This window comes from Mya arenaria, chromosome 10 (genome assembly GCF_026914265.1).
Source record: "Mya arenaria isolate MELC-2E11 chromosome 10, ASM2691426v1".
Classification (NCBI taxonomy): Eukaryota; Metazoa; Mollusca; class Bivalvia; order Myida; family Myidae; genus Mya; species Mya arenaria.
This window is the reverse complement of record NC_069131.1, coordinates 25,607,812-25,631,380: the sequence shown is the minus strand read 5'-3', so window position 1 is coordinate 25,631,380 and position 23,569 is coordinate 25,607,812. Positions and strand designations below refer to the sequence as shown.

The 23,569-nt window shown below is 33.1% G+C and overlaps 1 protein-coding gene and 1 long non-coding RNA gene across 2 annotated transcripts; one reads left to right on the top strand and one right to left on the bottom strand.

The window, feature by feature from the left end:
- Window positions 1-1,790: 1,790 nt before the first annotated feature.
- Window positions 1,791-7,200, top strand: LOC128204514 (uncharacterized). The gene is made up of 6 exons (XM_052905929.1): window positions 1,791-1,795; window positions 3,879-3,986; window positions 5,308-5,468; window positions 5,697-5,808; window positions 6,087-6,127; window positions 7,039-7,200. Exons 1-6 carry the CDS (start codon window positions 1,791-1,793, stop codon window positions 7,167-7,169), a joined length of 558 nt encoding a protein of 185 aa, XP_052761889.1. The 3' UTR covers window positions 7,170-7,200.
- Window positions 7,201-9,500: 2,300 nt separating this feature from the next.
- Window positions 9,501-11,599, bottom strand: LOC128205545 (uncharacterized). Its single transcript, XR_008256267.1, has 2 exons — window positions 11,541-11,599; window positions 9,501-9,650 (listed from the first exon to the last, which is right to left on the bottom strand). It is a non-coding gene; the product is annotated as an uncharacterized LOC128205545 (long non-coding RNA).
- Window positions 11,600-23,569: the final 11,970 nt, after the last annotated feature.

Here is a 23,569-nt window from a genome sequence, read left to right as displayed (position 1 = left end):
AAAATGTTAAATTTAATTTAAAGCTATTAAGGATCGCTAATTTATCTAAACCAATACAGATTTGCCTATATGCATATATAATATTCTGCCATCTTTATAATCGGTATTTACTGAAACCCAGAACATTTGAACATGTGTATGGTTTGTAAACCAGAATAATATTGCCAAAACCTCTGCTACAATGACAAGCCCAGTCATCCAACAAGAGCGTAACATCAAATAAAAACTTCTGTAACAACATGTACATTTAAATAGTGAAAGAAACTTAAAATTGTATTTTCAAAAGACATCCTATTTAAAAGGCGTATCAATACGAGCATGTCTACTTCCTAGTTTTTAAGTTAAGTTTCTGCTCCGCTCGACAGGAGCTGAACATCATTCGCTGCTGCAATTTTATGAATAGTAAACTGCTCAATTAAAATACTTTATCTTCAGTACATGGGCCATTGACTTCAAAATATGGATACGTAAAGTGTATATTGCTCATGGGTTGCTTTGGTAGACTGTTGTGCAATAAAAGTGCAATAGATACTTACAAAAGAGAAGTTTAAGAAATTGGCTTAAATATGTTAAAAACATTCCAATAGGAAATAATTCCATATGAATTATTAAATTATTTACAAATGTTGTAAGTAATAAGTAATATTGACAAAAGCTTAACATAGAAGTGATCCTTTAAGTAAAAACAAAAATGGAAAAATACAATTATTCGGCATTATTTTCTTGCATGGTAAGGACATTGTTTAAATTGACTAAACTCCGCATCTATATTTCAATTAACTCTAATTTATCATAACGCTAATGTTTGATATTAATCAAAGTGCACATAAAAGGTCATTACAATACATGTCACTGACCGTGACAGTAATTTCACCTTATACAAAACATATTTCAGTATCACATTATGTAACACCATTTAACTATTCAGTAAATAGTTTGACGATGCATCAGGATAAAAGAACAAATGAAAGAGCATTTATTCTGCGTTTCACAAACTGTAAACCAAGTTTTTCGAATATTTCTGCTTAATCATATATGCATTATTGTTCAATGGTGTGTTACTTGTTTGGTAAAATATTTCAAAACGAAATGGAGTCAATGATAAGGCTTATACCATATAAAAGTTTTAAAATTAATCTCTATAAAAAGGAATAAAGTAACTTATTGTTAAGTATTTTTTACTGAGATGTCCAAAAAGGTGTTACGACATTTTGTTAGTTTGGTTTCATTTAACTTAATTTAATATGGGATATCTCTATCGAAGTACATTTAAAATCTTTAACAATAAACTAAAAAATGTAAATGATGCGAAAAGAGGCTTGTGAAATAGGCAACAGTTTCTTGACTTATACTAGTAGTATTTAAACTACCTACACAAGTATCCAGGACTGAAATACTTGGCACTTTTTATTTACACTATTGATGTCAATTCTGGTATGCTTTGTGATATTAATGAATTATTTATAGAATTTGAAACTCTGCATTTCCCTATAAAAGATCATTATGCCATATGGTGTTTCGAGCCGAAGGTGTTCAACTTAAAATGTATATTATATTATTTATTGTATAAAGGATTGTTTTGCTTAATTGCGGTGTAAAAACAAACAAATTAAAACCTCGTAATTGATTTTAGAATGCCGCGCCACTCGTGAAAATATAACACTCCGCGATCACAAATTATAAAAAACAAATCATTTACACCTTAATTGAACAAATGTTCTGTCTTACGTTAAAAATGAAAATAACAAACAATTTGATTGGCGTTGATTGACTCGTAACAAGGTGATGAGATGTCGTAGGTTTCATATTTTAATTTAATTGTTGGTATTACGCCCTTTGATTCTTTAAAAAAATCTGTTAATATCACCATACTTCACAAGAAGTACACGTTTGTAAGATGTATTGAAATCAAGCATTATTATTATATTACATGTGACCATACCAATGCAAGTACGAGTGCAAGTACGAGTTTGAACCAGTATGACGGATAATAACGAACGAGCGAAACGCATTGAAATGTGTACACATCCGGGTGCAATACCGCGAGAGCCTTGTTACGAGTCTCTATAGCAGAGTTTATAGAGATCATTACTGCTTCCCATTAATAATTTGTTTTGTTCGAACTTGATACTTGCAATTCATAACTATGAAACTCGTAAAATGGTCAACACACAAGTACGAATGTACTATTATATTTAAGTGCCTGCAAAGTCTTGTTTCAATACAAAACTATATTCAAATACACCGACTTTGTTTTAAACGAGTATTAATAGTTTTGGTCATGTTTGTTCACTTGAATAATGACTGCCGTTTAATAAAGATGAGTAGAACATGGAAATGACTTGTGAAACACTTAATTATAATGGAAATCACTCAATTTATGTTCGAATTATAGGATTTTATGAAGCGTATCAGCATAACATAACTTCCGCCTTACCTGGCTAAGTTTTCGTTCTTCACGACAGGAGCTCAGTTTTATACCCTCCTACTTGGTGATGCATTGCAAACCTTTCAATTAGTTTACATCCTCATTGGTGCAAATATCACTGAACTCAACAAATCACCCTTTTTACGTCAGTTTTATTGGAGTATTTGTTCACGGGTGGATTTTGGATAATATTGTAAAAATCAAAAACAATGAAAATACTGGTTCAAACACCGAGAAAACACTAAAACACTAAGTGCTAATATAAGTGAATTTTCAAACTAAATACGACTATAATGAGTTGTGATAAGTAGAATTATATTCACTGTTATCCAAATGCGTGTTTTGATTCCTACCCGTGTGCTTGTTCAGGTATTACCACATCTAGACAACAAATATGGATGTATTCAGATTGCTGGGAATTATCTTTTTGTTTGGTAAGGACAACTGTTTTATTGATAAATCATCGCCACTTCCACTCGTTTGATACATTTTTAATTTGATATGGTTTTGCATCTGTAAAGTACGAGTGCTGATAATTCATAAATGAAAAAATCTGTATTGTATTTATATGTAACAAGCATATAACATACTGATATTTATATCTATGTTTCTTACAAACATCTACTCTTTTCAAGGAAACATAAATAAGCTGCATAGCTTTAGCTTGATGAAGTCAATATTTAATAAATGTTTAATCAAAATAACCATTGCAAAATCGTATATTCCATACACATTGAATAGTTTAAAGTTAACATTGAAATGTACGGCATTCAATGAATAAAAACGGGACTGAATGAAGCTATTTTTAAACAATTTGGTTTATCAAAAATCTGCATTTGAAGCATATTTAATACTACCATGACGTACCAGAACAACCAACTTGTTCAAGCGCTTTAATTTCTACAAACTACTGTTATATAAGTCTTGATGATTAGGAAAGAAGTATATTATCTATTGGAGGAGATATGTATTTTCAAGCATTGAAGGTTGCTTTTTGGGCATTTTTCATCAAAAGAAATATATCGTTCCTATTTTAGAACGTATTGCCTATTGAACTGGTTCAAATAACGTTTGCTCTTTAAATTGTTTTTATATTATATAAGTATTAATTTTGACGCAACATCTTTGGAATACCTCTCTTATAACAATTTAACGCTTGTGATCAAATGACGTTACTGACGCCACCTCTGTTAAAAGATTTTTTATACTAGGCTTAATAGTACACTATCAAATAACAACTGCGGATAATGTATGTGAAAAAACATTTTTCTTACTATGGCATTTATTTATCAAGAAGTACGGACATATATGAGGAGTCGATACACAATGATGTAAAGAGATAAATGGTATATAACGACATTTAAAACATGTGATTTATGAAGTTAAGAGAGTAGTGCAGTTTCACATTTTACTAACTCAGTAAATAGTTTTGCTTACTGTGTATTTACAGCTTCGCCTACATTATCCCAAGACTGCCCCCCGTGTTCCTGCTGCAAAGTAGGAACGGGATGCGCCTACAACACTCAACTCCGGATAGACAACTACTGCTGGGGAGGGTGTAATGATGGATACATGAGTCCTCAGTGCCAGAAACCCTGTGTTAATGAACGTTGTCAGACTTGTTCAGCAGAGACTGTATGTGATACATGTTATGATGGGTATTACGGTAACCAATGTCAGAGCAAATGTCCAAGTACATGTACCATGTGCTCCTCTAGTACAGTATGCACTTCCTGTATAAACGGGTTTCACAGGGGATCAGGGACAACTTGTGTAAATGTTTGTAAGACAGAGTGTTTAGCTTGCACCAATGCAACATCCTGTACAGCATGTGAGGTTAAGGGTGGTATTGGATATTATGGAAGTGATTGCTCAATGATATGCAGTTATAAGTGCAAATACCACTTATGCGATATAAATGGAATCTGTGCCCAGTGTCCTGACCCTAACTTCATAGGTGATAACTGTGATAGATGTATTGACGGCAAATACGGAAGTCAGTGTAAGAATGATTGTCCTGACAGTTGTTTATCGTGCGAATCTGCCTCTTATTGTACTTCATGCATAGACGGATTTAAAGGTATCACGTGCTCAACGAAGACGGAATGCCCAGATAATTGTTCCAATGATGCAGTTTGTTTAAGTTCTGGTATATGTGAATCATGTAAAGACGGATTTTATGGCGAATATTGCAATATGACCTGTTCGCAAAATTGCAGGTATGGGGACTGCAATTAAGACGGGTATTGTAAAGCAGGTTGTGAGGACGGGTTTAATGGCTCAAGGTGTGAACAAAGGATTTGCCAACCGAACTGCAACTGCAATTACGACCACGACTGTATAGGATGTAATAGTAATCATTTTGGGCCTTCATGCTCTTTTCCCTGTAGTTCATGTAAAGAAAATACATGCCCTGTAGATAGTTTAAATGCAAGGAAATGTGACGAATGTGCAGGCGGGACGTATGGTAATATATGTAAGGAAAGGTGTCCGGAAAATTGTTTAAATGATAACTGCGACCAAGAGGGTGGATCTTGTACCTGCGAAAACGAATACAAGTTTCAAGATGGTGCATGTGTGCATAGCTTATGCCCAGCTAACTGTTCCACATGTAATTCGTCTAATAATTGTAATTCATGTGTTGATGAGTATTATCATGGAGATACATGTGAGTACAAATGTAGTAACTGCAGGTCCGGGACAACCTGTAAGAAAAGTGATGGTTACTGTCAGGATGAATGTGCAGAAGGTTTTAGTGGTGATACTTGTGATACTCCTTGCAATGGTGGATGTGCTACATGTACACGTAGCCAAACTTATGAATGTCTGTCATGTAAAACTGGAAGACATGGCTATGATGGATCATACTACACTTGCAGGAACAATTGCAATAATGCATGTGCGAACAATTCTTGTGACGCGTTGAACGGCCAATGTGACCAAGGTTGTGAATATGGATATTCGGGGTCGTTTTGTAACAGTTCGTGTCCAGCAAATTGCAAATCGTGCCACCAATTCAACGGTAGAGGATGTATTGAAGGTAAAGGTCATGTAAATATTCTTTCGTTATTTAGGCAGAACTGAAAAACAATAAACATGAATAGAAAAAAAGTAATGGCATGTTTGACAGTTCTTAACCATTAACATATTTTAGGGTTATTGAACAGGATTATCACTTTTTTTGTCAGTATTACCCAATGTTGTTATGTGTCAACGCGAGTATTAATAAGCTTTTGCTCATTATTTAGTTCATGCTTTTTAAATTCAGAAATTGTGGCTGACAATAACGGCGCTGTGATGATAGGCGCTATGGGAGGAGTTATTGCTCTTCTATCGGTTTTTCTTGCTCTTTCTGTTGGTTATATTGTTTTCATGAAAAGGTACGTTTGCTGAAATATGGGTTGCTTAGTTTTGGTGTTTTTCCTTGTCTATAAACAAATGTAATAACCTGCCGAATGTGTTCTTACTTTTAATACTATGATACTAAATGTTCTTATTTTCAATACAATATAAAGTCATCTGCTTATTGTAATGATGCACTTGCAAACTGTTTTAATTTTCCCATGAATAGCAATACTAAAACATTGAACCCTTCAACACGAATATTGTTTTCCAAAGCTTACAAAACATTTAATTTGTTCTTGAATTTCATATAAAGACGTCACAATAGAGAACACACGGAGAAACAATCAGCCTCAGGTATGAATGAATATATATATAACTGAAGTGAGTGAACTGACGTAATAAATTCGTTTATCTACATTTTATTAGTAAACTTCTGTTTATTTGTGCACTCAGAATGTGCATCCAACGTGATAGTTTGCGCCATAAATGCTTATCAGATTTGTTGATATACATTTTATTAGTAAACTTCTGTGCATGTGTGTGCTGCTGTTAACTACTGTTTAAAACAATATACGTAGCCTACCAATATATATATATATATATATATATATATATATATATATATATATATATATATATATATATATAATATATCATCAGTAAAGTAATTGCTCACATCGTACACATAAAACATTGATTATTTTGATATCAGACAATGCATTTATATAATATACTATAATCATACAAAGGAGATATCATATTGTATTGCTACAAATGAAGGCCAAACTCTACATGGATGCTATAGATTATCACATTTGGGTCCGTCAGCATGATATCTCCATTGTTTATCTCTTTGGTGTTGCGATATGAAATCGCCGTTGACAAAGATCAGTGCTGTTGTTGTTTCTGTTAAATTAACACATCGTATGCTAATTCATTTCAATTATTCCGATCTTCTTGCTAAGAAACCTGACCAAAGGGTTTTATCTGACTAACAGAAAAAACAAAGTTTAATAAATCTATCTATATAAGCAAATAAATATTTGCTATGTGCACAGTTTTCGCTGCAATTGTTTGAACGTCTCACTGTGCCATCATTTCGACCTCATGCATATTTACGTCTTAACATCATTCTTAATATCACGTGAATGATGGTGTTATCATCGTTATAGTTATTTGCCTCCCATAGTCTTTGATTGTCGTGAATGCAAACTCCATAATGAACAACATTTACATGAAAACAATTTATCAGCGTGTTATTTCAGACTCAAAAGCTGACGAAGAAGCTCGAACATACGAACAGTTACAAGAACGTACGGAACAACCAAACTTTCAGAATGTCAAGGACAATGGCTCTGACAACTATGCCGTGTTGTTTGCAGATACAAACATATAATCCTCATTTCTTTTTGAATAATTTACATAACATCCAGATGATGAAAATATTAGTGATTCTGATCACATATACACATGTACATGTGTATTACGCATACCAAGTGTACTGAAAATGTGATTTAGATCCTTGATTATCGTACATTAGTACATTTTTTAGTGTATTCACTTTTGCATACTCGTTTTCTTCTTGCACTACGCATATAGACATCCATGTATTCAAATATGTGTTGTATTAAATCAATATGTTTTTCGCTGTTTTGTTTCGAAGTTAGCAACAGTGAGCATTATGGGACTCCATCAGGCACAGAATTTGCATATTTTAAAGCCTGTATAGTTGTAGTTAGACATCGGACTTAACATTATATACGCCCTACAGTCGATAGAAAATATTGTTTAACAGGAATTACTGAAGAGGTATATTATAATGAAAATTATTTTTATGGAAAGTCAATGGTTTGTTTAAAATACGTTTTACTAAAAACATTAGTTACATGTATATTAATTGGTTTATCTAATTTAAATACCTTTGCATAAATCCTTAAAGTTCGAAATCCAAATGAGAAACTTCAATTTTGTTTTAAAAAAACAACTTGGATATGTTGTATATCATTGTACATACTCCTAATTCGAAGCTGTAGCTGCATCAATATTGACTTTGAATTTATTAACATTTATAATTTTATATAAATCAAGAATAGTTCTACCTACATGTATATTGCTTTTGTGCTCCTTTAAAGGGGAAACGAAATGAAATAATGGGTTAGTATTTCTAAAACTTACATTTGTCATCGAACATGTTACATCTTAGATATATAATCGTACACAATACAATATGTATATGATGGTAAGCAGGTGCTTAAAAAGAACATCGAAACTTATTTAGACAGAAAAAATGATGACATAATAATACCCTGTTATTTTCCTATCATTGATATTTAAATAATTCCATTAAGTGAATTATACATTATTGCACTTTTGGCATTTGAGTTTATAACAGTCATAGGGGTAAGAACATAATTGTACCAACTTAAATGTTACTAAACATATCACAGTAAAACATTCATGATTAGATACAATTGACTGTTACATGTAGATTTTTGTTATATAAACTTCTGGAAATGATATTTCAAACAAGTTAATTCTATAATTGGGATGAATAACTGATAAACTTACCTAATAATTTGTCTAAATTGACACCTAAAAAAGTGTGGTGTTTTCATACCTATATTTTTAGCAATCATTGAGTTTGAAATATAACTGTTTAACAATCATGCACTATAAAGACCAAAGTTTAAATTAAAGATATAGTTAAAACTTATGTCCATGTACGAAGTGAAATACAAATAAATTAATGATCACTATAATATCAGAGTATTTATCACAGGAAAATAAAATACAGGACTCATTGGATAGTTCTAGGACAACTTGAAACTTACTATTAATTTCCTAAAAAGCTATATGAATGGTACAATAAATTTTATAAAAAGTGATACACCGTTTTTCAGCTTAGCAAATATAATTTCCAGTTTGTTGATATTTCCTTTTGACTTTTTCAGATATATTGATACCATTACATGGTCTCATTTCCTTGCGTTTTACGTCGACCGCTTTGTTTAAAGTTCAAGACCCCTGTATAGAATGAGCTAGCCTCTTGAAGTGTTGCATACGTTTTATTTATCAGTCACAGAAGGATCTTTAAAAAACATTGCAATATTGTGCTAAATATTTACCATTGCTAGTTATTGGATAGAACCAATAGATTTTGTCATTAATTTCTGCCGTTTGCAAATATATATATATATATATATATATATATATATATATATATATATATATATATATATATATATATATATATATATATATATATATATATATATATATATAATTTGAACTTAAATATCCTTTATAAACAGGTAGGTACATTGCTCTCATTTCTTTCAAATTACACTTCGAATTCGACCGTTGTGTGGCAAATTGACGTATCTCTACTGCATTATGGGACAGTTCGTTCGTTTCAATTTACCGCAAATTGAATATCACCCTGTGGTAGCACAAAATGTGACCGCAACAGTGAACATAAACTTACACAAGCTTATATCTTTCTTATAGTGTTAATTGTCTATTGTTTTGTCTTTCTTCGACCTCGACCCTTGTGCATTTAAACGGGAGTTAAATTCTATTTTAGGCTGTCCGGATTGTTCTTAGTGCTTAATAGATAAGTTTGTTAGGTCCATTGTCAATACTATGCCTATCCTAATCGTACTTAGGACGACAAGGTGTTTGTTTGTTTTTCTGTAGGATTACATAATGGGGTTCTGTCAATAAATACTTCTAGTTTCTCATAAATATATTTCCATAAACGCGTATTTACAAACGTAAATATTGACGGCGGAACACTTGATAGCTATTCTGGTTTCCGTATTCTGCTAGTTCCTGCTCCAGCAAAACTTATCCCACAATCACTTCGCTGCTTTGACGACTGAAATAAATAAACAGGTAAAAACATTTCAATTTCGGTATACTTGAACGTCGTTATGCAAAATGTGTATCATTGTTTTTCAATGCTTATTTCCTTTATCTAAAAGATTGAGAGATGACTTCTGCAGTTGGCATACTGGTATTTGTTTTTTCCATCACGTGATACGATCAGCAGTTCTTGATTATAACTAAAAGGTTGAGAACGATACGAGTATTCAAAAGTGACGTTCTGGAATGATATGAGTATAAGAAGGCGGCATTCTAGAACGATGGGAAAACAAAAAAGTGGCGTTACAGAACGATACGAATATTAAAAGGGGAATTCTAGAACGATACGAATATCAAAATGTGGCATTCTAGAACGATACGAATATAAAAATGTTGCAGTCAAAAACGAAACGATAATTGAAAGGTTGCAATCTAAGCGATGCGAATATTAAAAGTTGGCGTTCTGGAATGATATGAGTATCAAAATGTGGAATTCTAGAACGATACAAATATCAAAATGTAGAATTCTAGAACGATACGAATATCAAAATGTGGCATTCTAGAACGATGCGAATATCAAAATGTTGCATTCTAAAACGAAACGATAACTGAAAGATTGCAATCTAAGCGATGCGAATATTAAAAGTTGGCGTTCTGGAATGATAGGAGTATCAAAATGTAGCAATCTAGAACGATACAAATATCCAAATGTGGCATTCTAGAACGATACGAATATCAAAATGTTGCATTCTAGAACGATGCGAATATAAAAATGTTGCATTCGAAAACGAAACGATAACTGAAAGGTTGCAATCTAAGCGATGCGAATATTAAAAGTTGGCGTTCTGGAATGATATGAGTATCAAAATGTGGAATTCTAGAACGATACAAATATCCAAATGTGGCATTCTAGAACGATACGAATATCGAAATGTGGCATTCTAGAACGATACGAATATCCAAATGTGGCATTCTAGAACGATACGAATATCGAAATGTGGCATTCTAGAACGATACGAATATCAAAATGTGGAATTCTAGAACGATACGAATATCAAAATGTGGCATTCTAGAACGATACGAATATCAAAATGTTGCATTCTAAAACGAAACGATAACTGAAAGATTGCAATCTAAGCGATGCGAATATTAAAAGTTGGGGTTCTGGAATGATATGAGTATCAAAATGTAGCAATTTAGAACGATACGAATATCCAAATGTGGCATTCTAGAACGATACAAATATCAAAGTGTTGCATTCTAGAACGAAACGAATATCAAAGTGTTGCATTCTAGAACGAAACGAATATCAAAGTGTTGCATTCTTGAACGAAACGATAATTGAAAGGTTGCATTCTAAGGGATGCGAATATTAAAAGTTGGCGTTCTTGAATGATACGATAATTAAAAGGTGGCATTTAAAAGAATACGTTAATTAAAAGGTGGCATTTAAGAAGGATACGATAATAAATGGTGGCGTTCTAGAAAAAAACGAATATACAAAAGTGGATTTTAGAATGATACGAGAATTGATAAGATGGAATTAGACAAAACAAGTATTAAAAATTGGCGTTCTAGAACAATCCAGATGATAAGGTGGCATTTTAAAACGATAAGATTATGGGTGAAATTCTATAATAATAATAAAACAAGGATTAATAATCGAGAAGAATATTTATCGGTGGAGCTCTACAACGCTACGACTATTAAAATGTCGTGGTCTAGAACAAACGTTTTCAATAGTTCATTTTCATTTTTTTTTTCTTCAGATGGTCTCTTTTTCCGAATTTTATTATATTAACAATTAAGTTTTTACCTACAAAAAGGGATAACATGCTGTTACTTTACATTTTATCAGAATAGTAACGCAAAGTGTTAAACCAAAAAAAAAGTGATAACTTACTTCATTTCGCAGATGGAGTTGACAGGCCATTGACACTCGTAGTCATTCCATTGGAATTTAAAGTTCCGATGTAATTCTACACAGTCCTCAACATCGGAAGATGCGTTGGGTTCACCCGGTGCCCAGTCTTGCAATCGAAAAAGTAAAAGAAAATTGAGATACACAATGTACGAAACAGTAAAAGGATTTGTTAGATCAAAAAGTCCCATAGAAAGTTAAAATTATATCGAAGAAACCATTTCGACAGTGGGTGTAATTACGGCGACGAAACCGTAAAGACGGTGGGTGTAATAAGTACGGCTACGAAACCATATAGACAGTGGGTGTTATGACGGCGACTTAACCATAAAGACAGTGGGTGTAATTACGGCGACGAAACCATATAGACGGTGGGTGTAATAAGTACGGCGACGAAACCATATAGACAGTGGGTGTTATTACGGCGACGAAACCATATAGACAGTGGGTGTTAGTACGGCGACGAAACCATAAAGGTGGTGGGTGAAATAAGTACGGCGACGAAACCATAAAGGTGGTGGGTGAAATAAGTACGGCGACGAAACCATATAGACAGTGGGTGTTAGTACGGCGACGAAACCATATAGACGGTGGGTGAAATAAGTACGGCGACGAAACCATATAGACAGTGGGTGTTAGTACGGCGACGAAACCATATAGACAGTGGGTGTTATTACGGCGACGAAACCAAAAAGGTGGTGGGTGAAATAAGTACGGCGACGAAACCATATCGACAGTGGGTGTTAGTACGGCGACGAAACCATATAGACAGTGGGTGTTATTACGGCGACGAAACCATATTGACAGTGGGTGTTATTACGGCGACGAAACCATATAGACAGTGGGTGTTATTACGGCGACGAAACCATATAGACAGTGGGTGTTAGTACGGCGACGAAACCATATAGACAGTGGGTGTTATTACGGCGAAGAAACCATATAGACAGTGGGTGTTAGTACGGCGACGAAACCATAAAGACGGTGGGTGTAATAAGTACGGCGACGAAACCATAAAGGCAGTGGGTGAAATAAGTACGGCGACGAAACCATAAAGGTGGTGGGTGAAATAAGTACGGCGACGAAACCATATAGATAGTGGGTGTTATTACGGCGACGAAACCATATAGACAGTGGGTGTTAGTACGGCGACGAAACCACATAGACGTTGGATGTAATAAGTAAGGCGAAGAAACCATATAGACGATTGGTGAAATAAGTACGGCGACGAAACCATAAAGGCAGTGGGTGAAATAAGTACGGCGACGAAACCATATAGACAGTGGGTGTTATTACGGCGACGAAACCATATAGACAGTGGGTGTTAGTACGGCGACGAAACCACATAGACGTTGGATGTAATAAGTAAGGCGAAGAAACCATATAGACGATTGGTGAAATAAATACGGTGACGAATTAACATTGACGCTGAGTTTAATTTTTACAGCGCCGAGTCCACGTAAACGTTCGGTGTAGCTGATATGGCAACGAAATTATATAGTTGGTGGGTGTAATTATAACGCCGACGAAACAACAATGGTTGTACGTATTACGGCGACGAAACCAAACGTGCGGTTGTTGTCTTAAAACGGCGACGAAAACCACACAGGCGATGTGTGTAATTATAACGGCGATGAAACCACGAAAATAGTTGGTGTATTTATGGCACGGTAATCACGGGGATGTTGGTGTTATTATCACAACGATGAAACCGCAATGACGATGTGTGTAATTAATACGCCGGTATATATATGGTAGCATGAAGCAGAAGGAATTTCGTTGTTTGAAAAGTAGTAACTGATGACTGAGGGTGTAATATCGGTTTTGAATGTTGATGCCGATCATGTTTGAATGCAGAATAATAATAATAATAATAATAATAATAATAATAATAATAATAATTAATAATAATAATAATAATAATAATAATAATAATAATAATAATAATAATAATAATAACAATAATAATAATAATAATAATAATAATAATAATAATAATAATAATAATAATAACAATAATAATAATAATAATAATAATAATAATAATAATAATTGAACGGAGCTGATGAAAGAACCTTCAAATTCTTGAAGATGAGCCAGGTCATCAGCCCACATCCAGTATCCCTCCTGGACATAGTCGACCAATCCTATCCACCAATTTGTCTGGGGATCTGAAAGAAATTCGCGTAACGATAGATTGTTATCAACAAGAACGAATATCTCAGAACTAATAGATTCTTAAAAGATGAATTTTTACTTATATTGTGATAGGTCCGTTATTCTTTCCCATTTAGTATCGCTTACATCTGAGTGAGTTTAACATTTTATAGGGGCATACGAATTCAGATTTTAAAAAACAAATCCAATTGTCTGAATAAAAAATATAAGGAAAACTATAGAGACAAGCCCCATGGTCGAAAATGGAAACAACAACAAAATGAACGCTATTTAAAGGCACAAGGCAAGGGCCCAATCGACATTGAACTAGATACACCAAACACTAGCGGATTTAGAGGGGGCGCATCCGGCACGCGCCCCCTCTAAAATCGTCAAAGTTTACTTTTTATGTCAATTTAGGAGATAAAAAATAATAAAATATGCCCATAATGCATCATTTCCAACTACAAATTGCTATTTTTTCTTGATTGCTTAACCTCCAATCCATATGCAAACAGTTTATGCCATACACTTTCGGTTCAGAGGGAGGGGTGCATGTCAAAAGGTTGCGCCCCTAAGCTACGCCCCCTCTAACGTTGATTCCTGGATCCGCCCCTGCCAAAGTATAAACACCACAAACAGACCACATGAGGGCTGATAGTAATTCAACTGTATAACATTCAAGTATAAAACAAGTTATTGTTATGGAAAGTAAAATAATGTTTATGCTTTCTTACATTCATGTCTAACCCTGTCTTTTAAGAAATTATTTTCATCAATACTTTCAATATGAACCAAATGTGCTCCCATGTCTCTACAGGCGCGCTGAAAAAGAATAATTATGTTTTATTTAATTACTTGCATAGAAAAAATATTTGACTTATTTCTTTGTGATATCGAAATAAAGTTAAATGAGTGATAACAAGTTTCCATGTTAAACCTTATAAAATATAACTCATGTCACAATTTATGACAAAAAGAGTTTTGATATAATACATATTTCACAATATTGATAAAGAGACAAGTCTGAGAAAATGGCATTATAAATTAGAATGTAATAACATACCAATATATAACATGTCATAATAACGCTTGTTAATCAATCTAGTTACCGCTTACTTAAGACAAATCAGGACGGACAAGTTAAGCGGTTGTTTAGTTCATGAATGCTTTCCTTCCTGCTAAAAAACATTTGAAACGCAGGTAACAATTCTTTGTCAACACTTTCTACGTATGATGCACCATTAACTTGAGCGAATTGTTAGTGATGTACTGCCTTTGCAAAAAGATCAATTAATGATGTTATTGTAATATACACGGTCACAAACCTGCGCACCTGTGAAGTTGTGTGGAACTTCGTTGAAGTAATAGCAGGAACCATGTTCAGCCATCCACCCGTCTGGACAAAGCGTATACTCAGCCGAAACTGTTAAAACATATTTCCATACAGTGATCCATCGGAAGGAAATTTATACCAAAGGGTGCATTTAATAATCATATAACAGGTATAACATGACTTGACATGGATGCTTCTTTCTTCATTATTTACCATTATTATGTCAGAATAAGGAAAGTGTAATAATATACCTAAGATAGGTAGTACACAAAAAAAAGTAATAAGAGACACAAATGGTTGAGTAGACATCAGTTTTTAACTAATCTTTGCCGTATATGAAACAGTAGAGAATGCAACACTATAAGTAATACAGTGTTACATAATTATGGTGTTGAGTTGGAGGAATGAAAATAAGTATCGAAACATTGGTCAACACATTATATCCAGCGATATACTACCATTTCTCCTGTAACAAATTTCCGTACGTTGAAAATACGACTTACTTTATGATGTATTCTCAAATAACACGGTGCTAAAGAGGTCTAATAGACATTGAAAATTAGTTATTTGAAACGACAATTTGAGTATGTATTGCATCGAGGCATATTGAGTACATATTTTAAATAAGTGAATTCACCATACCTACGAAAAGAAGCATCATAAATCCTGTCAAGTTCAAATAAAACCGTGGACACATGTTTACTTAATGTTGACTCTTTCGTGAAAACTCGTAACACTATCAGCTTAATATTTAGGTGTGATTATTCTCTTATCATCTCTGACATGCCCCATTTAAATTAAGCAAATCTGTTTAATTTAATGTGCGATTGTTGTTCCAGTTGTTTTGTATCGGTTGTAAGGCTATACACACATAATTTAGGTGAAGTCCGTATGACCAAACATCCTTAACAGTATGTGGAATTGCTTGTTTATTTAGAATATTTTCGCATCTGCTCTCGCGTCGGCTTATACCAGAACTATACAAATGGTGAACGTGCATGTTGATTCAAACGAATACTTACATCAAGCATTAAGTAAGGGTAAGTGTTTGTTATATTTAAGTGTTGTTATTTTCTGGAACGAGCAGCAGGTGCACAAATTTACGCCCCTTTGATTAATGATGCATTTCGTCCCTTTCAACTATATCATTTTCTCTTATGGGCGTGAGTCGCTGGCTTTAGATCATTTGTTTTGTATGATGCGTGTTGTTTGAAAATACTCTGACAGAACTATAATCGACACAATATGGTTGTCTGCTTACGAACGATATATTGGGTTTGCTTTTCAATCCGGATCCGAACCACATGGTTGTTCTTTTTCAACACCTTAAAGTATACATTTGTGTAAAAGCAGACTTATATTTAACCAAATAGCGTTTGCTATTTTGTGTACTGATGTCATGACGCGTATTGAATTTGGTTTCAATGTTGGCGACAAACTGTTCTCCTTAAAGTAACATGTAATAAGTTGTTGTTGTTTTTTCTGAATTAAATTGATTGATATATATATATAATAAATTGGGTTCTTTTGAGATGTAATTATTTTGCTACCACAAACCAACCAAGTGCATGAGTCACCTGGTATAGGAAGTATCAGACGGAGGGACCAAATACGACCGAAGTTAACGGACTGATGAATGATATGTATCATGAATTTGAGGTCCAGATTGAAAAAACGACCCGAGGGCAAACGCAAAAGCCACGCCGCCTGCGGGTTGTTTTATGCGGACCGTAAAAACATGATTGATTTATTTAATTGCATACCTATGTATCAATTCGTGAAAAATTGACGCAGAAAACATTTTGTACATACCACCTAAAAGCCCGTGCGACGTTGTTTTTTGACATTATGAATCATAGTATTTGAGATTACTGTTGACGTCAAACATTTCTTCTTAAAATATCGTGTTTTACTATAGTACATTTTCCTTTTTAATTTAAAGTATTTCGTACTTATATATTTAATTTCGCTTTAGTGAAATGACATTATGAACTTTTCATAAATCATCCAACAATATAATTAAATAGTGGGACGTTGTTCTGTGTGACACTGTGTGACTCATCTGGTGTGAAGTCTTACATATGGGGTTTTCCAGCATGTCCTTCACCGAAAAAGCATCCAGTGTTCAATATATTTCTGTCTGATGTGCGAGAAAAGAAATTCCATCAATTAGCCATTAACGAAATAATCAGCACAACAAACATAGTAAACCTATTTTGTATTGCTCTATTTGATAAATAATTGCATATCCCTACGTGACATTTGTTAGTTTAAATGTATTTTTGATACAGTTTTATTACCTATTATGTTTATCTGTAAGTATGTATATTCTAAATTGTTATTAGCTAAATCACTAATTTAATTAAATCGTTTTATGTTTGGCCATTCTGTCAGTAAATAAGTACGAATTTAGTAACATTCATCCTATTCACGAAGAACATACATGTATGTATATTGTACAGACATGACAAAAATGGTGTATATAGTGTTTTTGAATGGATTGGAAGACAACCTTTTAAAACGTTTCTTTCCCTGTTTAAATTTTCTTGTTATGATTTGCAATGCATTCAATATTGAAAATATAAAACATTATTATATATGTAGTTTAATCCTTCTGATGGATTGTAGAGATATATCAGTGTAAAACAAGATTTGTTATGTATTATCCGCAATCTCTTTGACACTGAACCTAACAAGTGAAAATAGAACAAAATAAACTCCTTCCATTAACTTATCGTTTCGAAATTGTACTCAATTCTCTAGCAATGCAAGTAATAAATATGTTTCAAATTGATAGATTCTTGTAAAAGATCCACTATTGTGAGCTATAAATATTATCATATTTTTACATATTCATGACCGGTTTGCAGTTGTATCTTCTTTGTAAAATGAAAATAAAAGTAACTGAAGTTTAACGACCAATTGATGTTTCAAAAATATAAAAACAAAAACAATTAAATTATTTCCCAAAAATATTTATAATGGAACTCTTTACCAAACCCGTTCAAAACTTCGAATAACCAAGATATACAAATCGTAATTATTAACATACTTGTATGTTAATAAGAAATGCATATCTTCAAATTCGAAAAAATGAATAAATTTGGAGGGGCTAACAAACGGGCTTGATCACATAATCATGTGATCTTGCTTTTATAGTATGTGTTTGTTAATAAAAGAACATTTATTGTAAGAATTATCAATCTAGAATTAGTGCCTGGATAATATAAATAACGTTCTCATAAATAGTTATGCAAAAAGCAACAGAAACAAGCTTAGTAGCAAAAAGTTTAAACATAAACCCGGCTTATTGGCAATGGGTAAACGCCAAAGACATAAAACATATAATCATAAACCATTAACATGGAAGAACAGCACAAAACTCCACAAGCAGCAGAGTGCATACATACTATATATGAAAAACTAGGTAATAACTATGTTTATCAAGGAGTGTTAGGTACCACCTTGGAACGGTCAGTAAATGTAAATTTATTAAGGGGTTTAAACCAGATTGCGTGCACAACCTCACTCTTATCCCAACAATCCTAAATAAAGTAATAACGTAAATGGTAAAGACGTCAAATTTCTAGTTTTCTTTCATATTTGATTTCCTAGTTTTTGCCATAATCTCGTTTAAAATAGGACCTCTATAAATTCATATCATTATTTATTAATCAACTATTACGTAGTTGACGAGATACAGAGACAATTGCGATACCAATACAAGACAATTGAAGACAATATATGCCAGAACTCGCTCAATATCGACCAAACTCGGCCAATATCAACCAAACTCGCCTGATATGAGTTTCCTCCGTTTTGATTGGCTACAAAACTTGCCTAATATAGGAATTGAGAAATGGGCCATTTTCATTGGCTGTCGAAACTCGCCTAATATGAGAAATATGCTGGAAATTATTTTTAAAGGTAGCCATTTTGTTTTCCGTTTTCCGACTGTTTTGAAATTGTTGTGCTTCGTATAACTCTATTTGGAATGCTTGAACCTATTGAATGATTGAACCACTGTGTACGGTTTGATATAACAGTTGTATTTAACCTGTTAGTGGATTTTACGACTATAATGATTTGGTACACCGACAAAATGGACGACGAAGGTAAAACATTTGACGTTTTAGCAAACGATTTACAAAATTAAGACGAAAAGACATGCTTCCTTACAATGTACTGTGCTTTATTCATAAGTATGTGCAGTGTCACTGCAAGGATACATGTCAAAATCAGCAAAGTCAAGTCTAGAAAAGCAGACTGACACCATGAATGGATAAAGGATATTAAAATATACGTCTTCAATGTGAACTAAAGGTAAGTGATAAGAATGTTTTTAACCAAAATGGTATTAATAGTTAATTAATAAAATACTCATGAATTAGGTGATTTCATATTGGCCCAGTTATTTGTCCGAGGTTAGCTGTATTTGCCTGAGCCCAATATGAAATCACCTAATTAATAACATTATAATATAAAACAACTAGGTGTGTTAATCAAGGATTGTTAGGTACCGCCTTGGAACTTAAATTATTTAACCGACGGAGTTAACTGCATTTTGTTCTCCAAGTAAAAACGTGAAACAGAAACAATTACATTCTAGTGAATATGGCAGTGTTATAATTTAAGTAATCTTACATTCAGTTTTATTATGGAAACAAAATGGTTCGTTCAATCACCAGTTACCCTGTAAAACATTCTTCTTGGACCAAGTTTTGAATTGTTAATGTTTATTTGTTACAACTTAAACATTCATGTCTTTTCTTGTATTATTTTTTTTACCAAAAGTGTGCAGTACATGGTTTACCAGCTGGATGTGGTTATTAAGATCTGTCCAATTAAAGCACACATCTTCGTTTTATTTCTCGTTGCATTCTGAAGTCAAGTTGTACAGTTGTCTAGTTGTTTTAAATACATTCAATTTTTTACACATTTTCCAATGCAATTTCACGATTAAAATTGACGAGAAGTGTTTTATATTTCACTCTGACGGATATTATATTGGTATATATTGTTGAAACCACTCTCGTTATTTTCCAGTGTTTTTTATAAAAAAAATCAAAAATATATTTTTTTGATTTTGATGGCAATGGAATCTCCGGCTCATTCTTGTTTTTCTAAATTAGAAAGTTACACAACCTGTGATGATTATTTATTCACATTGCACAATTATTGTGATTGGATAATGGTTCAATGGTTAATTTTCCTCTGCGATGTAATGGTGTTATCCAAAAGAATGATTGTAAGAGCAATATAGTTGAATATTAATAGTGCAGGGCCTTTTACAAAGGTTAGTTATGAAACGCCCCCCTCCCATCCCTCTTACTTATAGCTCATTTACACCCGAAAGTTTGATCGGTAGTTTGGGGTTTAACAGCATATCATATTATATCTAAACTAAATTCGACGATTGAATTTGTTGATGTCAACTGTAATAATTGATCCAAAATTTCCTTCAACAAGAGACCTTTTCTTACAGTATATCCGTTAGAACGGTAAGCTGATTCTTCGTTCTAGGTTGTTGTAAGGGTCAGGTAACATTTGCATGATTTTAAATGATTGCATCGACCCTGTAGGTCTTAATGGTTACATATTTATTTGAACATTTTGCACAAATACATGTAAATCTAAATATGTTTCCGTAAATATAAGTTGTACATAGTGTAACGCTTTTAATTTCTATAAAACACCCGGATGAACTATTTAGGACCATGATTTGTCTTGATATGTTTCAATGTTTCATTAATGCAGAAAACCTAAGTCCGATGTAATACTAGGAGTATACACAAAATGTATTTTATCGACGTCATTAATTCTAAAGCATACTGAAATGAAAAAGTTTATATACTTATACTTAATAAGAAGATTCTATATTGACTTAATTGTTTATTTTATTTTCACATACGTGTTCTTCATTGAATCAATGATGTTGATGTCGTAAAGTGTATTGAAGTAATATCACGCAAAAGCGGCGATTTGCAATATTTAAATGCAACTCCGCAGTACCCGACAGAAATAATTTTAACATGTCATGAACTGCAGTTAATTTGGAGTTTAGGGTCGTCGAATAAATAACATTCAAAAAACAACCTTAAATGCACCTCAATCGCAGGATAAAAAATGTCCCATGTCGCAAGGAAAGTAAGACATAATGCCCTACCAGACCTATATCAGACTATCATGAATGTATTGAAATAAACAAGCGTAGTTCAAATAGTTGTCTCAAATATTGTTAAAATCCAAGTGAATCCATTAAAAATCAAGAGCAGTAAAGATTTAAAATTTAACAATGATATAATAAAATGTCTTACTAAAATAATTCAACTGCAAAAAATAGATAGAATAATTTATCTAAATGGTATTTTAATATGTTTAATCTCCAGTAAAACATGTTTTATTTCATATTTTATGATGATATATTATTTTTGATATTCAATGTATTAAAAACAAAATAATGATGTTCTGATGTTACACAATCTAGTCCTAAGATACATTTAAAAGTTAATGCATTTGGGTAACTATGAAACAATTAGGCCAGATATTTATATCAATCTGCAGCACAAGTAATTGAAGAAAAACACATTAAAAATATCATATGAAGACTTATTTTTACTTTAAAAGGAAGTGCTTGAGTGCTTCTAAATCTAAATCTAAGAAGTATGATGTATAATGCATACAACGCTTTATGACCATCATAAATGCTTACATTCTTATTTGCTTTAATCTTGCCAAGCTTTCAATAGATAAATAATTGCCAAACTTGCCTATGTTAATGCTACTTTTGCACGGAGGGGTGAATCGAATGATCGCCGCACCAAAGTTTGCCATGCAATTTTAAACTCACTTCATTTTGATGCATTGCAAACCTTCCAACAATTCCACTTCCTGATACGTGCAAGGATCACTTCAGGAGGACTTCAGAATATATATTTTTGTGTACGTCTGCCGAATTTGTTTGATAAAAGTACTTGTGGTACAGACGGATTTAGACCACCTTGTGATAAACAAATACAATAAAATACGTACGAATAATACATTTTCGAATACGCCAAACACATTTAAATCCGAATTCTGTATTTACTGAAGAATGCCTCGGAATAAAACGTCAGATGTTCAACGACTGAATCTGTAAAATAGTGATAAGTACTTCTTCAAGGTGACGTTACCATTATTATTGTATTTACTGTTTGTTCATCTGCAGTTATCAACCACATTTGGACAGTCAACAAATATGGATGTAGTCAGTTTACTGGGCTTTTTCTTTTTGCATGGTAAGTTAACACTATTGATATTGTTAATTCACTGATTATTTTTATTACATGAATGACCACAGTATAGTACGAGGGCTTGTAAAATAATACGCCGACTCTGTACGTCAAACATTTAAATCATGTACTTTACTCTAGTATCAAGTCTAGTACGTCTATCACGAAAGTCCTTTCTCTTAAATTGCAATAAATCAATAAAAAGGTATATAGAAAAGTAATTTTGGGATACAGTAATATCATTTTATCGAATTGTTCCTTTTCATGTAAACGTTCGTCGTTATGTTTGAGTGCAATGTATGAACGGATCTAATCATTACGTTTATCTAACAAGGACGTCGAACGGATCTAATTAAAAACGGTTGTTTAATCATAGCTGGTGGTATCGGCCAGGGATGTTAAAAATGATCTTATGAAAAAAATGTTCTAAATTGTAGGATGTGGTATCACTCAAGGACGGTAAACGATGTCTATCGGAGCAGAAACTTAACTTGAAAATACGGAATTAACTTTCGTTTTTATTTAAATACGCCATTATAGGTAAACATTTGTCCACGGTTTTATCTAGAGTTGACAGCATTTGTACTGCTCATTTTCTGATGTAAATATACTTTAAAAGCCGAGCCGAGACGCAGGCCGATCGAAATCAAAATTTGTTAAAATCTACGAGAGTCGATTACGACATTCCGGATCAAAACGCAATACTTATAACACTTTTATTATGTACATTACTGGTTAAATCACTTAAAAGCCACATATGTTTTAACGACGCGCTATTTTGTTTTATGACGTTATTGTAACATCGCGCAACGATACTTGTTATGATATGACGTCACAAGAGTCAAGTACGGCAGTATGCCACTGGAGTGGAATACGGGCTACCGTATTTTGCGATATGAATTAAGTGTGGATTTATTGATTAGACCCGTTCACCGTCTTTAACCCATAGCGCCTCTTATCAAAAATATACATATATGCTTCATAAAATAGCTTCTTATATGTACAAAAGGGGTGCCGTTTGTGGAACGAGAACTGATCTCAGGATGTTGAGCTTTAAGGGCTACAAATTGAGCCATCTGGTCGACTTGTTAATCTTATAGCAAACTACAGTCCTTAAACCATCTCATGTATACTTGTGTTCAAACAAAGATCGAAGAACAACGATGAGCTATTACGGAATATCGAACTACCTTAAATTAATACAAAAAAACTGATCAGTTATCAGTGATAAATTCTCAACAAACCTTTTA

Excerpts from the sequence above, each read along its gene's own strand:
- LOC128204514 (XM_052905929.1), top strand. Across the intron at positions 5,809-6,086 it reads TATATTGTTTTCATGAAAAG|ACGTCACAATAGAGAACACA; the intron begins GTACGTTTGCTG and ends TTTCATATAAAG. Across the intron at positions 6,128-7,038 it reads GGAGAAACAATCAGCCTCAG|ACTCAAAAGCTGACGAAGAA; the intron begins GTATGAATGAAT and ends GTGTTATTTCAG.